The sequence below is a fragment of the Schistocerca piceifrons genome, chromosome 1 (assembly GCF_021461385.2).
Source record: "Schistocerca piceifrons isolate TAMUIC-IGC-003096 chromosome 1, iqSchPice1.1, whole genome shotgun sequence".
Lineage (NCBI taxonomy): Eukaryota > Metazoa > Arthropoda > Insecta > Orthoptera > Acrididae > Schistocerca > Schistocerca piceifrons.
Window position 1 is genome coordinate 1,208,145,896 of NC_060138.1, and position 19,584 is coordinate 1,208,165,479.

General features: G+C 44.5%; 1 protein-coding gene across 1 annotated transcript; it reads right to left on the reverse strand.

Moving 5' to 3' along the window:
• Positions 1 to 951: 951 nt before the first annotated feature.
• Positions 952 to 19,074, reverse strand: LOC124802600 (trypsin-7-like). The gene is made up of 2 exons (XM_047263483.1): positions 18,695 to 19,074; positions 952 to 1,596 (listed from the first exon to the last, which is right to left on the reverse strand). Exons 1-2 carry the CDS (start codon positions 19,052 to 19,054, stop codon positions 1,192 to 1,194), a joined length of 765 nt encoding a protein of 254 aa, XP_047119439.1. The 5' UTR covers positions 19,055 to 19,074; the 3' UTR covers positions 952 to 1,191.
• Positions 19,075 to 19,584: the final 510 nt, after the last annotated feature.

The following is a 19,584-nucleotide window of genomic DNA, read 5'->3' on the forward strand; positions in this document are numbered from 1 at the left end:
ATGTGGTGCTACAGAAGAATGCTGAAGATTAGATGGGTAGATCACGTAACTAATGAGGAAGTATTGAATAGGATTGGGGAGAAGAGAAGTTTGTGGCACAACTTGACTAGAAGGGATCGGTTGGTAGGACATGTTCTGAGGCATCAAGGGATCACCAATTTAGTATTGGAGGGCAACGTGGAGGGTAAAAATCGTAGAGGGAGACCAAGAGATGAATAGACTAAGCAGATTCAGAAGGATGTAGGTTGCAGTAGGTACTGTGAGATGAAAAAGCTTGCACAGGATAGAGTAGCATGGAGAGCTGCATCAAACCAGTCTCAGGACTGAAGACCACAACAACAACAACAACGTCAGAATCGAGCTTTAAACAGAAGTAAATTGTGACGAGTAGTGAAAAGAGTGATCACTATGCACAGACTTTAATTTTTACTTCTTAAATAAGAGACCGCCGCTCGTGGTCTAGTTGTTAGCGTAGCTGCCTCTTGATCACGGGGTCCCGGGTTCGATTCCTCCCCGGGTTGCGGATTTTCTCCGCCTATGGGATTGGGTGTTTGTGTTGTCCTCGTCATTTCAACATCATCTACTAAAGTGGCGTGATCGGACTGAGTAAAGATTGGGAATTTGTATGGGCTCTGATAACGGCGCAGTTGAGCGCCGCACCCCACAAACCAAACATCATCATCTAAGATAAGAGTCACAACGCAAAAGACATCTGAAAAGTAATAAGAGCAAAAATATGAAATTTAAGAAATTACGTAATAAATCAAAAACATCCCCACTTCGAAAAAAAAACATTTTAAGTTGTTCCAGAATAAATTTTGTAGAGGGTAACTGCAATCAATCTAGTTGTAGTTCAAAACAGAACCTTTCATGGAAATGGAAGAAGTTCGAGTCTCGGTCCGGTACACAGTTTTAATCTGCCAGGAAGTTTCAGTCATAAAATAGTTGAGCTAAGTTCCTGCATATGATGCACCTAATCCTTTTATTTGAGACACTCGTGTACAATATTTCACAACTGAAGAATGACGTAAATAAAAATTAGATTTACGTACTGAATAACGTAACAAATCAATCGCTATTTAATTAGTTTCCAGAGCGGGAAAGAAGGAACGGAAGATTAGAATTTAACGCTCCACAAAAGGCAGATCCGCCACGTAGTCAGGTGGTACGGTGCAGGACCACACAGCTGGCTCAGATGCCGGTGTTGTTGGTGATCCAGGAGCGGACGTCGGAGACCCTGCAGAAGACGGAGGGCTGCTCGTCGCAGGAGACGCCGGTGGTGGGCACGACGCCCACGAGGGTGGAGCCGCTAACCAGCGGCCCACCGGTGTCGCCCCAGCAGACGAGCCCCCGGTCGCTGGCGCCGGCGCACACCATGTGCTCGGTGACGTACCAGGTGCCCAGCTGCTCCTGGCAGTCGGCGCGCTCCAGCACCGCGCTGCTCACCTGCTCCAGCGTCTCCGGCAGCTCCACGGAGGTCCCGTTGCGGCCCCACCCCGTGGCGATCACTGCAGTCCCCGCCGGAGGGTCCGAGCCTTCCTCGGGCAGCGCTGCTGCCTTCACGTTCGGATCGTCCAGGTTGAACGCAGGGCTGACCTGCATTGGGCGCGTACACACAAATGGTTCAAATGGCTCAGAGCACTATGGGACTCAACTGCTGAGGTCATTAGTCCCCTAGAACTTAGAACTAGTTAAACCTAACTAACCTAAGGAAACATCCATGCCCGAGGCAGGATTCGAACCTGCGACCGTAGCGGTCTTGCCGTTCCAGACTGCAGCGCCTTTAACCGCACGGCCACTTCGGCCGGCGCGTACATACAGGGTGACAGTTACTGAACTACAGGTTGTTACAAAAAGGTACGGCAAAACTTTCAGGAAACATTCATCACACACAAATAAAGAAAAGATGTTATGTCGACATGTGTCCGCAAACGCTTAATTTCCATGTTAGAGCTCATTTTAGTTTCTTCAGTATGTACTGTACTTCCTCGATTCACCGCCATTTGGCCCAATTGAAGGAAGGTAATGTTCACTTCGGTGCTTGTGTTGACATGCGACTCATTGCTCTACAGTACTAACATCAAGCACATCAGTACGTAGCATCCACAGGTTGGTGTTCTTTACGAACGTGGTTTTGCAGTCAGTGCAATGTTTACAAATGCGGAGTTGGCAGATGACCATTTGATGTATGGATTAGCACGGGGCAATAGCCGTGGCGCGGTGCGTTTGTATCGAGACAGATTTCCAGAACGAAGGTGTCCCGACAGGAAGACATTCGAAGCAGTTGATCGGCGTCTTAGGGAGCACGGAACATTCCAGCCTACGACTCGCGACTGGGGAAGGCCTAGAACGACGAGGACACCTCCAATGGACGAGGCAATTCTTCGTGCAGTTGACGATAACCCTAATGTCAGCATCAGAGAAGTTGCTGCTGTACTAGATAGCGTTGACCACGTCACTGTATGGAGAGTGCTACCGGAGAACCAGTTGTTTCCGTACCGTGTACAGCGTGTGCAGGCACTATCAGCAGCTGATTGGCCTCCACGGGTACACTTCTGCGAATGGTTCATCCGACAATGTGTCAATCCTCATTTCAGTGCAAATGTTCTCTTTACGGATGAGGCTTCATTCCGACGTGATGAAATTGTAAATTTTCACAATCAACATGTGAGGGCGGACGAGAATCCGCACGCAATTGTGCAATCACGTCATCAACACAGATTTTCTGTGAACGTTTGGGAAGGTATTGTTGGTGATGTCTTGATTGGGCCCCATGTTCTTCCACCTACGCTCACTGGAGCACGTTATCATGATTTCATACGGGATACTCTACCTGTGCTGCTAGAACACGTGCCTTTACAAGTACGACACAACATGCGGTTCATGCACGATGGAGCTCCTGCACATTTCGGTCGAAGTGTTCGCACGCTTCTCAACAACAGATTCGGTGACCGACGGATTGGTAGAGGCGGACCAATTCCGTGGCCTCTACGCTCTCCTGACCTCAACCCTCTGGACTTTCATTTATGGGAGCATTTGAAAGCTCTTGTCTACGAAACCCCGGTACCAAATGTAGAGACTCTTCGTGCTCGTCTTGTGGACGGCTGTGATACAATACGCCATTCTCCAGGGCTGCATCAGCGCATCAGGGATTCCATGCGACGGAGGGTGGATGCATGTATCCTCGCTAACGGAGGACATTTTCAACATTTCCTGTAACAAAGTGTTTGAAGTCACGTTGGTACGTTCTGTTGCTGTGTGTTTCCATTCCATGATTAATGTGATTTGAAGAGAAGTAATAAAATGAGCTCTAACATGGAAAGTAAGCGTTTCCGGACACATGTCCACATACCATATTTTCTTTCTTTGTGTGTAAGGAACGTTTCCTGAACGTTTGGCCGTACCTCTTTGTAACACCCTGTATATGAAAAAGACATGAATTAGTTACAAACTATGGCATGCACACATTTTATTCAGTATGTAAACTGAGACGTGGCGGCTCGGTTTCCTGGTCTAACTACCTTTGGCACCAGTATCGATAGTCGCCTCCCTTGTGACTTATCTCTGGTTTTCCTGGTTGAGGTGTGGTGGCTCATCGCGACGGCAGTGAGTTGTGAACGGCGGGTGACCGTAGGAGGGGGACTGGAGCAACAGTGCCTGGAGGTGGGGTTAGTATTAAGATTCTTTTACAGGGAGTGCAGTGGAGCTGACGCTGAAATCATTAAGTATTTGGTTATATCGTCGCTAGTCTCACTGAACTCTTCTGAACTCTACATGTCATGTGTGGTCTAGCGTTGGGCAGATTTGGGTTTGACAGCGCATGTACCCAGCCGGATCGCCGAGCGACTTGTCGAATGTTGGACAGCCGCTAAAGAAGGTGGCGAAGGTCGTGCTCTGGAGGTCTGGTGACGGGCGACTCCTTCTGTTATTTTGTAATCTGTCAGGCAAATCCAACTCCTTCCAAGAAAACCCTGACATGATAGCAAATGCGGCAGTATGTCACATAGCTCCGAATAAATCCTGACATTAAATTAACCAAAGTAATACGATCAACGAGTGAGCAAATGGAATACCACAGACTAACACAAGAACGCCTAAATGCATGTCATACCTTCCCACCGTGAAACAGACGCAGTTCCGAGGGGAGAAACGAGAACAGAAGCCGAGAGCAGAGCCATTTAAGCTAGAAGGCCCTACGATAAGGGACGGACACCCACATCGCCGGCCGATCACCAAGACCATCCCCCACCCATGTTAAAAGATAGAGCCTTCCAGAAAAAAAGTATAGGTCTTACAATAACACTAAAAGGGCCACACCAGCTGCAGGTTTTAGCGTGAGACTATACACGTCTCTGTTACGTTGCAAACATTAAAAACATTGCCCCACCACGAAAAGTATAACGTTTCTCATTGGACCGACAGAATTTTTGTAGGCGGAGCTTAAGGTTAACATTGAGACCCTGATTGGTCAGTTGAAAACAAACCTGTTTCTTAAACCAACTTCGGGAAATTGTAGTTGTGGTGTTACCGCCAGACACCACACTTGCTAGGTGGTAGCTTAAATCGGCCGCGGTCCATTTAGTACATGTCGGACCCGCGTGTCGCCACTGTGTGATCGCAGACCGAGCGCCACCACAAGGCAGGTCTCGAGATACGGGATAGCACTCGCCCCAGTTGAACGGACGACATTGCTAGCGACTATACGGACGAAGCCTTTGCTCTCATTTGCCGAGAGACAGTTAGAATAGCCTTCAGCTAAGTTAATGGCTACGACCTAGCAAGGCGCCATTAGCCTTACATAGTTTGATAGTTATCGTATGAAAGGTCTCATCAAGAACGTTGTAAACAAATGAAGGATTAAAAGTTAAGTATTCCCAAAGCAACGTACTTTTCTTTATAGCAATTCATTGAGCGTCCTGTTTCAGACTTCAAGATATTCTGCGTGAGCTTATAGCGTGCCTATCGGCCCCCTCAAAATAACACTGTGTCGGCACTTCTGTCGACACATCAGTAGTAACGAGAGGTTAGAGTGAGTTGCTACCGAGACGGCGAGGTGTGTGGAGCTGCGCCGCCCGCCGCCCGCTGAAGCTGACTAACCACCGACAAGGTAATAAACGCATGCGATGCTGCATAAGAGCGCATAAGGCTTCTCTCAGAACTGCAGAAGTCTCATCTGTTACATCAGCTTTTTACGTAATACTAGTGTCGATCGTCAATTAAACTTCGTGGTATTCACATTTGCTACTAGAAGTTAAAATCTGAAACGCGATAATTTTTCTGTTATATAGTTATTGAGAAGCCACATCAGCCACTGTAATTTACGACAAGTTAGATAAGTAATTAAAGATAATTGAGGGTCACTGTAGACCATTTTGATAGTTTTCTTTTTTATGAAACTTAATTTAAACCTAGATTGTAGATGTGATATGGCATAGGTCATCCTTCGATCCATTGTAGAACTTGGAAACCCATTCAGGGAATATTCGTTCACATTTTTTTTGAACGCAGTTGCTTTTTGCCATCCTGTATTAAAACATTTCCTTTTATCAATAGTGCAATTTATAAACAATGTTTTATGAGTAGAATAAAATTTCCAATGGTAAACTTAACTGCTTTTTCGACATTATTTTACCAGCTAACTAAAAATAGGAAAGCCTTGAACCCCTTCCACTAAATTTAGTTAGTATTAAGATTCTTTTACAGGGAGTGCAGTGGAGCTGACGCTGAAATCATTAAGTATATGATTATATCATCGCTAGTCTCACTGAACTCTTCTGAACTCTTCTGAACTCTACATGTCGTGTGGTCTGGCGTTTCCTTACCAGCAGCAGGTCGCAGGTGCAAACTAGTCAATTCCCTAAAAAACACGCTCAGAGCGTCGTTGCGCGAAAGTAGTAGGGAGACACGATATAGAACAAACAGACACCACGCAGAATGTTAGAATTTGAAAAGGAGTTAAAAAGGATAGTTGACGGTGCGTAGAGTGCACCGTAACATACTACCTATTGATATGCTGGCACCGTCGTTTTATTGTTTAAAGGAAAATTGCCGCAATATTTTTGTGTCTTGCTCAGTGAATAATATGTGTTTGTTCGTTCTGCGGTGTGCCTTGGTCTGAGAGTGGCCAATAGTTTGTTGGTGCGCCTTCTTCCAAGTCGAGTCATTCTTTTAATTGGTTAACCCCTAGTGTGCACCCGCTTGGGGTACGATGTTATGAACGTAAGACGTGTATATCTCTATTGTCTACTGTCAAACCACAAACCACAATTTATTTATAGGATTAAGTAGGGATAATTAATATTTGTCATCTTGGAAAGAATTGAGGTAGCAGGCAATGTCTGCACCAAAGTATTGTTGGCAATAGAGACCGCATATTGATATAATTTTATTGATATATTTTGTAACGGTAGCAGGGATTGTCCGCACCTCAAAGCATTGTTGAGGGGAGAGACCGCACTTTAGCGTTCGTAGGAAGTCAGTAGTAAGCGATATGTGAAGCGAGTCGGTAGCAGGTCTGAAGCGAGAGGTTGAGAGGAGCGGTGTGCCTGCCAGCCACCAGCTATGATTTACAAGAGATTATAAACGGATGTACACAGACATCAGCTAACTATTATCATAAGAGGAACTAATATTATTGAATTAATTTTTTGAGAAACTCAAGACTACTGAAGGTATGTTTGCGCAATGCTAGTTGTAAGATTATTGTAAAAAGTAAGTCCCATTTGAACGTTTGTAAAATCATTTCATTCAGAATATAATTAATTTTTGCCAGCAATATTGCATTACTGATTATAATCCGCCCCAAAAACCATCATCGTAAAACTTTGCAAAATTTTATTGTTGTCAAGAAAAAGTTTAACTATGAATTACGTAACTTCAGTCAAATTAATTAAAGAATAACGTCAGCTTTGCTATTAAAGAATAGCGTCAGCTTTGGTAATAAATACAGCCACTTCATTATGATAGCCCACCAGTAGCTAATAGAGTATAGTAAAACAGACTAAGTATATTCACGTTGCAGTTCGATGTAGCAGTCAGATGGCGATCCAGTAACAGTAAAAAAAAGGTAAGGAACAGTTTTGGGTTACTGCAGGTAACGACTGAGGGCCACGACGACGACACATTCTATGTTTCGTCGAAATAATCACTTTTAATAAGCAGCATTTCAATTTGTATGCTAAGATTGAGAAAGAGAATTAATTTCAAAGGGAAGATTTCATTTGTTATTACTAAGCAAGAGATAGAAATCCTAAGGGAAGGTTATTGCAAAAGGGAAGGTTGAGTAACAAGAGAGATATAGAGGAGACGGGAAGGTTTCATGAATTGAAGCGGTAACACCGGTCCTACGTTGATGTGTCTTAGTCACAACTGAATTACGTATGGCTACTACTGAGTGAAATTTTCTGCTTTTCTTATGCTCACCTTAACTGATGTTTGTTAAGGCGTTTTAGCAATACTTACTCATGCATCAGGGGGTTTAACTGCAACTGCTCAGTTTGTACCTGCCCCTCTTTAGTTACATATAATCACTTATCATCTTACCTAGACAGAGGCATATGTATTTATTGTGTACGACAAAATCCATTCTAATTATCTCCCAATCTTAGCGAGTTAATAGGGGAGTATCAGGTAGGGTTTCGCAAAGGTCGATCTTGCATCAAACATACACGGAATTTAAAAACAATTTTGCAAATGAGAAGATGTAGAAATACTGTCTTAACTTTTGTCGATTTTAAAAAGGCTTACGATTTAATAGATAGGCAAACATTATTTCACACTTTAAAGGAGTTCAGGATTGACAGGAAAACAAGGTCAATTATTCAACTGGCAAAGAGATGGGATGTCCCCCCTTCTGTTTAACATGGTTCTGGAAAAAATTGTAAGGACATGGGAAAAGGAAATAAAAGGAATTCAGCTAGGGATAAAAAAAAGAGCAGAGAATTAGGGTGAAGTGTCTGGCATTCGCGGACTATCTTGCCATTCTAACGAACAATAGGGAGGAAACCAAACTTGCATTGGAAAAACTACACGACATCTCACAGAAAACTGGGCTACAAATCTCCTACGAGAGAAGACAGTATATGGAACACAAACCTGTAGATAATATCCCCATTACTTGTCAATACGGGAAAGTGGCACAAGTTGCCCACTTCAGATATCTGAGAGAGATAATCCAAGCATCAGGACTGAACTCATTAGCCAATAAAGATAGAATATCGAGATTACAAAAAGCATATAAGCTCACTTGGAATCACTATAATAAGAAACCTATTTCTGTCAATACGAAACTAAGGCATTACAACACAGTAGTTCTACCAGAAGCACTTTAACCTGCAGAAACTACAGTGATTCATGGTCGTCCGAAGATCAGAGGGATTGAAAAGCACGAAAGAAAAATCCTGAAGAAAATGTATGGACCAGTGTTTCGGGAAGGAATTTGGATGAAGTGGCCAACTAGAGAGATTTACAAAGACATAGAAACAATAACAGACACCAGCAGAAAAAGAAGGATGACATTTTATGGACATATGAGCCGGATGAACAAAAGCAGACTCACAAGACAAATCTTTGAGATAGTAAACAAGAGCATAGACAACACAAAGTGGATCAGTGAAGCAGAAGAAGACATTAAAGAATTGGGAATCACACAAGACAACATAAATAACAGAGAACAGTTTAGAAACATCATACAGAAACACACACTTAAACAAGAATATACGGAGAACAGAACGGGAAAATGGTTCAAATGGCTCTGAGCACTATGGGACTTAACATCTGAGGTCATCAGTCCTATAGACTTAGAACTAGTTAAACTTAACTAACCTAAAGACATCACACACATCTATGCCCGAGGCAGGATTCGAACCTGCGACTGTAGCAGCAGCGCGGTTCCGGACTCAAGCGCCTAGAACCGCTCCGCCACAACGGCCGGCAGAACGGGAAAAAGATGGTCGGAAGAACGCAAGAGAGAACACAGTGAACGCATGAAGAGAATTTGGGAAGAACGAAGAAAGAAGAAGAAATCATGACTACTCAATTCAGTCGCTTTCTCAAAAGGGAATAATCAAAAATATTAATAATATATACAAGTTTGAAATGATAATTAAATGGACACCCTAGCTGCAAACAGGCGTTGATGTACTTCATTGGGAACATGTTGAAAATGTGTGCCCCGACCGGGACTCGAACCCGGGATCTCCTGCTATATGGCAGACGCTCTATCCATCTGAGCCACCGCGGGCACAGAGGATAGTGCGTCTGCAGGGACTTATCCCTTGCACGCTCCCCGTGAGATCCACATTCCCAACATGTCCACACCACAACATTCGTTGTGCGCCTAATAGATGTTTGCCCATCATACTCATTACTCGTGGCAGATTAATCTACCAAGTCCCGTACGAGTTCGGGCATAGCGTGTGCGTTCGCACAAGAAGGTCAATGGCCGGGATGCCATATTTTAACTATATATGACGGTAGTATCTGTTCCCGAAAGAACAGTTACCGTGGATGACCATGCAGCTTTGCTAGAAATGAAATGATAATTAAATGGACACCCTAGCTGCAAACAGGCGTTGATGTACTTCATTGGGGACATGTTGAAAATGTGTGCCCCGACCGGGACTCGAACCCGGGATCTCCTGCTACATGGCAGACGCTCTATCCATCTGAGCCTGTTTGCAGCTAGGGTGTCCATTTAATTATCATTTCATTTCTAGCAAAGCTGCATGGTCATCCACGGTGACTGTTCTTTCGGGAACAGATACTACCGTCATATATATATATAAGTTTATTTATGTAAGTTTGGCTTTACCTACGTGTTTTATCTAAGGTTACGCGTTGTATTTATCTTGTTAAACCGAGTCTCATCATTAGATAGTGTATATTCTGCTACTGTTTGAGGGTGCTGCCACGCGTGTGATTTGCGTTCACAGTTGATTGCGAAACACGCGAGTCTACCTTGGTGTTTGCACCGTGAGTTCTGGGCCGCTACCTTGGCGGAACCCTGCCCAGCGCCAGACGTCTAAGTTATTGCCGCGGGAGCGCTTTTGCCGAGTCTTCCGTCATACGTATCAAAGTTGAGTAGTTGTCTTGTTCCTTGGAGTTGTACCTGGGTTGGGCGACTGTCGCCAGGGTTGTAGGCAATGGAGTTTATTGGGATTACCTCATCAACGTTTGTAAATTATAATCGAGCTGTTGATCCTCTTACCGTTCATAAAAGAAGAGCGTCCAAATTCTCTAGTAACTGTTCTTCTTAAAATCTGATGTGCTTTGTATTTGGTAAATGTAGTTTCCCTTTACTGAACGATTCAAATTTCATTCTTACTTTTCATAAACTCATATGCTTTGTTTTTATTGAAAACTGTTTCCTTTTGTTTATGTTGGTTAATTTCAGTAGTTTGTCACTTTATATGTAACTATAATTATGATGTTTTTCATGTTGTTATTAATCTGGAATTTAATTGCTCAATATGTTTCTCTTAAATAAATGTTAATTTGGTGAAAACGACGGAATCTGATGGGTCTCCCTTCCGCGTGTTGATGTTTGGTCCTTTCCTATCCTCAACCTGTTACCTGGATTTCATAAACGTCACTAAAGATATTCGGATTTAGGTTATGACATGTTCGATATGTCTGCCATCTCTGACGTTGATGTGGCGCAGACGAATAGCGACTTTCTGCATGACCCACTGAAGTGTCTGAACACCGATGGTGTCGACGACCTCCTGAATGGCTGTTTTCAGCTCAGCAATGATTTTGGCGTTCTTTCTGTACACCTGTCAAAGAGGAGTCGCATGTGATCAAAGAAACTAAACTGCGCCCGGACAGACCAATGGTACCGATCGGCCGCCGTGTCATCCTCGGCCAACAGGCACCACTGGATGCCTATATGGAGGGGCATGCGGTCAACACACCGCTCTCCCGGCCGTATACCAATTTAGATCCGGAGAATACGGTGGCCAATCGAGGCCCTAGCCAGTGGCCTCTGCGTACCGCAGAGCCAGAATGCGGTCCCTAAAGTGCTCCTCCAGGACATCAAACACTCTCCTGCTTCGATGGGGTCGAGCTCAGTCTTGCATGAACCATATCTTGTCGAAATCTACATTGCATATCGAATGTTTGTAAAAAAAACTTTCAGAGTTTCAGTTAAAAATGCAATATGTATGACATCTGTACAATGTTCAGTTCTTGTGCAATAAATAATTGAAAGTCTTCCCGGACTTTATGTACACTCTATGTTAAATGTGTGTGACGTTACAGTAAACTCTTGTTCTCAGAGCGTTATAGACAGTGTGAGGAGAGTATTAGTTGCGCACATATTTTCAATTACAATTGGAGATATCGTGTGTTATGTCAGCGATTTAGAAGCTCAGCTAACTTTTGAATAATTGTCTTCTTAAAATCTAGTTAGGCGTAGTTAGAGGGTCAGTAAGTAGATGTGGGCTCTTGCACACCCTCATGTTATGTTCGCTTTTATTTTTCATAAGTCGATTGTGTATGTGTTTGTAAGGGAAAGAATTTTCATCTACATATCAGATATTGTGAGTCTATCCATGTTTTTGTAATCACCATTATCGAAAACCCACAAAGAACTATGCATGGCATGGATGTCAAAGAAGCGAACAATTTGCTCCGTTCGTCACTTCATATTTATCTTTGTTGACACGCTACCTACACAACGCCTAACCTCAAACCACATGCTACTACCACATGGCGCAACAGAAATAAAGAATCACATTTTCGAAACTCCGAAATTTCCTCCCGTTGTAATGTTTGGCTCAAAGATGCGTACAACATCCGTTGTAATGGTGCAAAAGCCTGAGGCCCTGTGACGTCACCATCGGGCTCCATGACGCTTCGAATAAGAAGGTGTCGACACCTGTAAGAAAATGGCACGAATCAGAAGTTCGTGTGACGTGTAATGTGGGTGTATTGACCCACCAAATTGTACCACAATTCTGACCAGTGGCACGGTGGACGTGTCATATGATTGGAATGTTGTCACACTGCCTCTTATCCATATTTCACCCCTTCCTGAGACTCCTCTGCAATCGAGATCAGAACATCGACGCCCATCTTTGAAACCACGCAGTTTCCCACTGAGCCCAGGAAAACACCCTCACTCAGAATAGGCACGAAAAGGCCGCAGGGGGTGGCATACAGGACAGTGAAACCACCACCCTCTCTGGGGCGTCGATTCTCTCACATTTCGCGGTCGAAAACGACAATTCGTACTCGGGCGAGTAACAAGAAGACGTTCTTGACAACCTTGGCCACTGCTAACACCCTCGGGCGTTTATCCCTTCTAATACATTGTGGGGCCGCATCCCCATCGGTGATGATCATACCTCTTTGAAGCACAGTAGTTCCGCATTTTTCGCTCTGGAACCACTAGTGACTGTCCAAATCAACGAAATCTCATTGTGATACAAAGCAGCTAAGGGTGGTTACGCTTTTCTCAGCGCTCCTATTTTGCGTCCACCTCTGAGGTGATCACGGGGGGACGTGACACTGACACATGCGTGAAAAAAACTGCGAAGGGTGCCTCTAACGTAAGACTACCCACTTGGGCAAAACCCTCTGTGGCCCTCGCCCACCTGTACAGAGAGAACACGTGACTAGACACTTACTGACCAGCAGTATGGCGGCTAAAGAGCAGCAGCAGGGGCCGTGGTATTTTCGTCACAGATTCTGTCTGTACAGGTACATTTTCAAGGCGCTCAACAGAGGTTGTTTGGTGTGACCGAGAGTTTTACCAAACTGGTGGGTCCTAAAAGGACATTTCACCGTTTTTTTCGCGTATGTGTCAATGTCACACCCCCCAAACCCGCGCCCTTCTCCCTGTTTACGCCACAGCAGGAACGAGAAATACGAGCGATGAAAAAGTACAGTCACCCTTTGCTACTTCAAATCACTGCTGTTCACAATAAAGTGCCTGCCAGACAGTTCAATGAACCACCTTCATGCTCTCTCTCTACCGTTCCACTCTCGAACGGCACGCGGGAAAAACGAGCACTTAAATCTTTCCGTGCGAGCCCTGATTTCTCTTATTTTATCGTGATGATCATTTCTCACTGTGTAGGTGGGTGCCAACAGAATGTTTTCGCAATCGGAGGAGAAAACTGGTAATTGAAATTTCATGAGAAGATCCCGTCGCAAAGAAAAACGCCTTTGTTTTAATGATTGCGCTCCAATTCACGTATCATGTCTGTGACACTATCTCCCCTATTTCGCGACAATACAAAACGAGCTGCCCTTCTTTCTACTTTTTCGATGTCATCCGTCAGTCCCACCTGATGCGGATTCCACACCGCACGGAAGTACTCCAGAATAGGGCGGACAAGCGAAGTGTAAGCAGTCTCTTTGGTAGACCTGTTGCACCTTCTTAATGTTCTGCCAATGAACCGCAGTTTTTGGTTTGCTCTACCCACAATATTATCTATGTGATCGTTCCAATTTAGGTTATTTGTAATTGTAATCCCTAAGTATTTAGTTGAATTTACAGCCCTCAGATTTGTGTGACTTATCGCGTAATCGAAATGTAGCGGATTTGTTTTAGTACTCATGTGAATAACTTCGCACTTTTCTTTATTCAGGGTCAATTGACACTTTTTGCACCATACAGATATCTTATCTAAATCATTTTGCAAATCGTTTTGATCATCTGATGACTTTACAAGACGGTAAATGACAGCATCATCTGCAAACAATCTAAGACGGCTACTCAGATTGTCTCTTATGTCGTTAATATAGAACAGGAACAATTGAGGGCATATAACACTTCCTTGGGGAACGCCGGATATTACTTCTGCTTTACTCGTTGACTTTCCGTCTATTACTACGAACTGCGACCTTTCTAACAGGAAATCACGAATCCAGTCGCACAACTGAGGCGATAGTCCGCAGGCACGCAGTTTGATTAGAAGACGCTTGTGAGGAACGGTGTCGAAAGCCTTCTGGAAATCTAAAAATATGGAATCAATTTGACTTCCCCTGTCGTTAGCACTTATTACTTCATGAGTATAAAGAGCTAGTTGTGTTTCACAAGAACGATATTTTCTGAATCAGTGCTGACTATGTGTCAATAAATCGTTTTCTTCGAAGTACTTCATAATGTTCGAATACAGTATACGTTCCAAAACCTTACTGAAAATCGACGTTAGTGATATAGGTCTGTAGTTCAGCGGATTACTCCTACTTCCCTTTTTGGGTATTGGTGTGACTTGAGCAGTTTTCAAGTGTTTAAGTACGGATCTTTCTGTGGCGTCTGTGACAACCTTTTCATTGTGTGACACGTCCGCAGTGGCTTTGGACAGAATTGTGAAGTTTGGTGTCAATGTGACGTCGTTAACCCACCTTACACGACACATGAACTTCTGAGCTCTGGCCTTTTTTCCACCCGAGTCGACACCTCGCTGTCTAACACGTCGTCGAGCCCGAGGCTGATGTCGAAGGGCGCCACGCTTTTGTACCATCACAAAGGAAGGGTGCACACACCTCTGAGGCAAACATGAAACTTACGTAATCATGTTCAGGTTGAAGCTCTTTTCTCTGTGTTTGCTTTAACAATACATGAATAAGAAACACCCACAACAACAAACAAGTGCTTCACTCTCACCTATAACAACAAAACAGCCCACAGAGCAGGTAAGATACTAAAAAACCAAGAGCTAAAATTAGGCTACAGGACAGAAAACTCAACACAGAGAAAACTAAGGACAACCACAGACAAACACAACGCATCTGGTATTTACCAACAAACATGTCAGGATTGCAAATCTGTTTATATAGGACAGACAAGCAGAAACTTTAATAGCAGGTAGACAGAACACAGAAGAGCATTAAAAAGTAACACCTGTCATTCCACATTTGCTGAAAACCTCATGGACAAGAAACATAGCCCAACAGACAGCACTACTGACTTGAAAATTCTCAAATGGAGCAACAGCCCCCCCACAAAAACTAATAATTGAAGAAAAATATGAAATACAAAAAGCCATAGTTGAAGGAAAACACGTAATACATGAATACACAGGTCTCTGCAATGGAACTCTGTTCTCTGCACTCAAAGACTTATTAGATAACACCAACCTAACACGTGGAGCAATACTGACCTTACGACTTATCTTAGAAGAAAGATTAAGGAAAGGCAAACCTACGTTTCTAGCATTAGTAGACTTAGAGAAAGCTTTTGACAATGTTGACTGGAATACTCTCTTTCAAATTCTAAAGGTGACAGGGATAAAATACAGGGAGCGAAAGGCTATTTACAATTTGTACAGAAACCAGATGGCAGTTATAAGAGTCGAGGGACATGAAAGGGAAGCAGTGATTGGGAAGGGAGTGAGACAGGGTTGTAGCCTCTCCCCGATGTTATTCAATCTGTATATTGAGCAAGCAGTAAAGGAAACAAAAGAAAAGTTCGGAGTAGGTATTAAAATCCACGGAGAAGAAATAAAAACGTTGAGGTTCGCCGATGACATTGTAATTCTGTCAGAGACAGCAAACGACTTGGAAGAGCAGCTGAACGGAATGGACAGTGTCTTGAAAGGAGGATATAAGATGAACATCAACAAAAACAAAACGAGGACAATGGAATGTAGTCGAATTAAGTCGGGTGATGCTGAGGGAATTAGATTAGGAAATGAGACAGTAGTAAAGGAGTTTTGCTATTTGGGGAGCAAAATAACTGATGATGGTCAAAGTAGGGAGGATATAAAATGTAGACTGGCAATGGCAAGGAAAGCGTTTCTGAAGAAGAGAAATTTGTTAACATCGAGTATAGATTTAAGTGACAGGAAGTCGTTTCTGAAAGTATTTGTATGGAGTGTAGCCATGTATGGAAGTGAAACATGGACGATAAATAGTTTGGACAAGAAGAGAATAGAAGCTTTCGAAATGTGGTGCTCCAGAAGAATGCTGAAGATTAGATGGGTAGATCACATAACTAATTGAGGAGGTATTGAATAGAATTGGGGAAAAGAAGAGTTTGTGGTACAACTTGACAAGAAGAAGGGACCGGTTGGTAGGACATGTTCTGAGGCCTCAAGGGATCACAAATATAGCATTGGAGGGCAGCGTGGAGGGTAAAAATCGCAGTTGCAGTAGGTACTGGGAGATAAAGAAGCTTGCACAGGATAGAGCAGCATGGAGAAATGCATCAAACTAGTCTCTGGGCTGATGACCACAACAACATAGAAACGCCCGCCCCCTCCCCAATTACCTTTCGCCCGTGCACACACACACACACACACACACACACACACACACAAAATAAACACCTACAACTCTGAAAGATTCAAAACAACCGCCAGGAATACCTTCATCTCTTCCACTGTCCGCCGTCTTATTTTTACAGCTGGTAAACAGTGGAACAGTGACAGTGAAACCTTCCACATAGACTTAATTTCAGGCATAGCCAGAACAGTTTCCAAATCGTAATTTTTGCTTTAATTATTTGTCTACATTGACTTCTATATGATTGCACATGACAAACTGTGAAAGAAAAAAAGGCACTATAAAAACATACCTCAGGAAAACCACAGCATGTGGTAAAAAGAGTTATAAATACTTAATTTTATGCATTCTTCAAAAATTTGTAATTACGATTTTTAAAACCAATATTTACATGTGTACAAATAGTAAAGAGCATTCTTTATGTTTAACTGCCATAAAATAAAATCCCACAGATGATGCTGCAACTGCTGTGAAGCATGTATGGGATATAAAACAAAACCGTGTTCTGCCAAAGGCAGACTGCATCCAAAAAATATGTAATGAAAGTTAAGAGGCGCAATATGTGAAAATGACGGGCTTCGAAAAAGTGATCCTTCAGTTTTGTTGTGCAGTGTATTTTAATTTTTTTTTTTAATTTCATTGGACTTAACTGCTAAGGTCATCAGTCCCTAAGTTTACACACTACTTAACCTAAACATCCATGCCCGAGGGAGGACTCGAACCTCCGCTGGGACCAGCCGCACAGTTCATGACTGCAGCGCCCCAGACCGCTCGGCTAATCCCGCGCGGCTGCATTTTAATATCGCCAGAGTGCGACCGGTTTCTTTCAGGAGTGCTAGTTCTGCAGGGTTCGCAGGAGAGCGTCTGAAAAGTTTGGAAGGTAGGAGACGAGGTACTGGCAGAAGTGAAGCTATGAGGACGGAGCCTGAGTAGTACTCGGGTAGCTCAGTTGGTAGAGCACTCGCCCGCGAAAGGAAAAGGTCCCGAGTTCGAGTCTCGCTGCGGCACACAGTTTTAATCTGCCAGGAAGCTTCATATCTGCCAACGGTTTAGTTTCTACAGGGAGTTGTAGAATTTTAGTACATGTTTTTAGCTCGCGTATCATGTCGTTTTTGGAAACTCAGAATCTATTCTGTAGGAATCAAAGTGGATTGCGGAAACAGCGATCGTGTGAGACCCAACTCGCTTTATTTGTTCGTGAGACCCAGAAAATATTAGATACAGGCTCCCAGGTAGATGCTATTTTCCTTGACTTCATGAAGGCGTTCGATACAGTTCCGCACTCTCGCCTGATAAACAAAGTAAGAGCCTACGGAATATCAGACCAGCTGTGTGGCTGGATTGAAGAGTTTTTAGCAAACAGTACACATCATGTTGTTCTCAATAGAGAGACGTCTAAAGACGTTAAAGTAACCTCTGGCGTGGCACAGGGGAGTGTTGTGGGAGCATTCCTTTTCACAATATATATAAATGACCTAGTAGATAGTGTCGGAAGTTCCATGCGGCTTTTCGCAGATGATGCTGTAGTATACAGAGAAGTTGGAGCATTACAAAATTGTAGCGAAATGCAGGAAGATCTGCAGCGGATAGGCACTTGGTGAAGGGAGTGGCAACCTTACCCTTAACATAAACAAATGTAATGTATTGCAAATACATAGAAAGAAGGATCCTTTATTGTATGATTACATGAAAGCGGAACAAACACTGGTAGCAGTCACTTCTATAAAATATCTGGGAGTATGCGTGCGGAACGATTTGAAGTGGAATCGTCACATAAAATTAATTGTTGGTAAGGCGGGTACCAGGTTGAGATTCATTGGGAGAGTGCTTAGAAAATGTAGTCCATCAACAAAGGAGGTGGCTTACAAAACACTCGTTCGACCTATACTTGAGTATTGCTCATCAGTGTGAGATCCGTACCAGATCGGGTTGACGGAGGAGATAGAGAAGATCCAAAGAAGAGCGGCGCGTTTCGTTACAGGGTTATTTGGTAAGCGTGATAGCGTTACGGAAATGTTTAGCAAACTCAAGTGGCAGACTCTGCAAGAGAGGAGCTTTGTATCGCGGTGCAGCTTGCTCGCCAGGTTTCGAGAGGGTGCGTTTCTGGATGAGGTATCGAATATATTGCTTCCCCCTACTTATACCTCCCGAGGAGATCACGAATGTAAAATTAGAGGGATTCGAGCGCGCTCGGAGGCTTTCAGACAGTCGTTCTTCCCGCGAACCGTACGCGACTGGAACAGGAAAGGGAGGTAATGACAGTGGCACGTAAAGTGCCCTCCGCCACACACCGTTGGGTGGCTTGCGGAGTATAAATGTAGATGTAGATGTAGGACTTGAGCAAGTGCGCGCTGCGCATGCGCCTCGGCAGCTGAGTTTCGAATCTTTGTCTGGCGACGCAATGCCTCGTAAACTAGCCTTGCAGTCGGGGCAGAGTCGGGCAGTAAGCGTGGCGCACCTTGAGCAGCGCGAAGTCGTAGTCCATGGTGGTGGGCAGCGCCAGGTAGTGGCGCACCGCCTGCGTCACGTTGTGCAGAGAGCCGCCGCTGGAGAGCGCGGCGCTGCCGGCGCGCAGCTGCAGGTGCTGCAGGTGGTCGGTGCCCACGCACGACTTGGCCGTCAGCGCCCACTCGCCGCCGATGACTGCCGCGCCGCAGGTGTGCGACCCGTCGTACCGCAGCGACAGCTGCCACGGGAAGTCGGCGATGGCGGCCGGGCTGCCGCCCACGACGCGCTTCATCCGCGGCGCCCCCACACAAGACGCCGCCGCCAGCAGCAGCAGGATCAGCACGGGGGTGGGATCGCGGCGCCGTGCCATGCCGCTCACTGCCGCTCGGTGTCCGTGCCGCGGCGCGAGTGCTCCCAGCGCTATCGCCGGGCGCCGCTGCTGACCCCAGCGCGCACGCGATAACGTCGCCAGGCGTGGAGTCTTCCCGCGCTATCAGCTGGGCAACCCAGCTGCTCTTAATAGTATCTCACCATCTCTCAGCCTCCTGTCAGCGTATATCTCCGTTTTGTTACCTCGCCCTGGAATTCTCCGTTGGAATTCGCACGCACAGTGGCACCACTAAGTACTGACACACCATCATGTATACATTACTAACAAATAAAGGCCCCGACTGGAGCCGAGCGACCGCTCCGGTCGCAGGTTCGAATCCTGCCTCGGGCATGGATGTGTGTAATGTCCTTAGGTTAGTTAGGTTTCAGTAGTTCTAACTTCTAGGGGATTGATGACCTCAGATGTTAAGTCCCATACTCCTAAGAGCCATTTGAACCAAATAAAGGCCCTCTGTTATATTTAATAATGCACAATAGTAAACATATGTTTCTCGCAACAAAGTATTACTT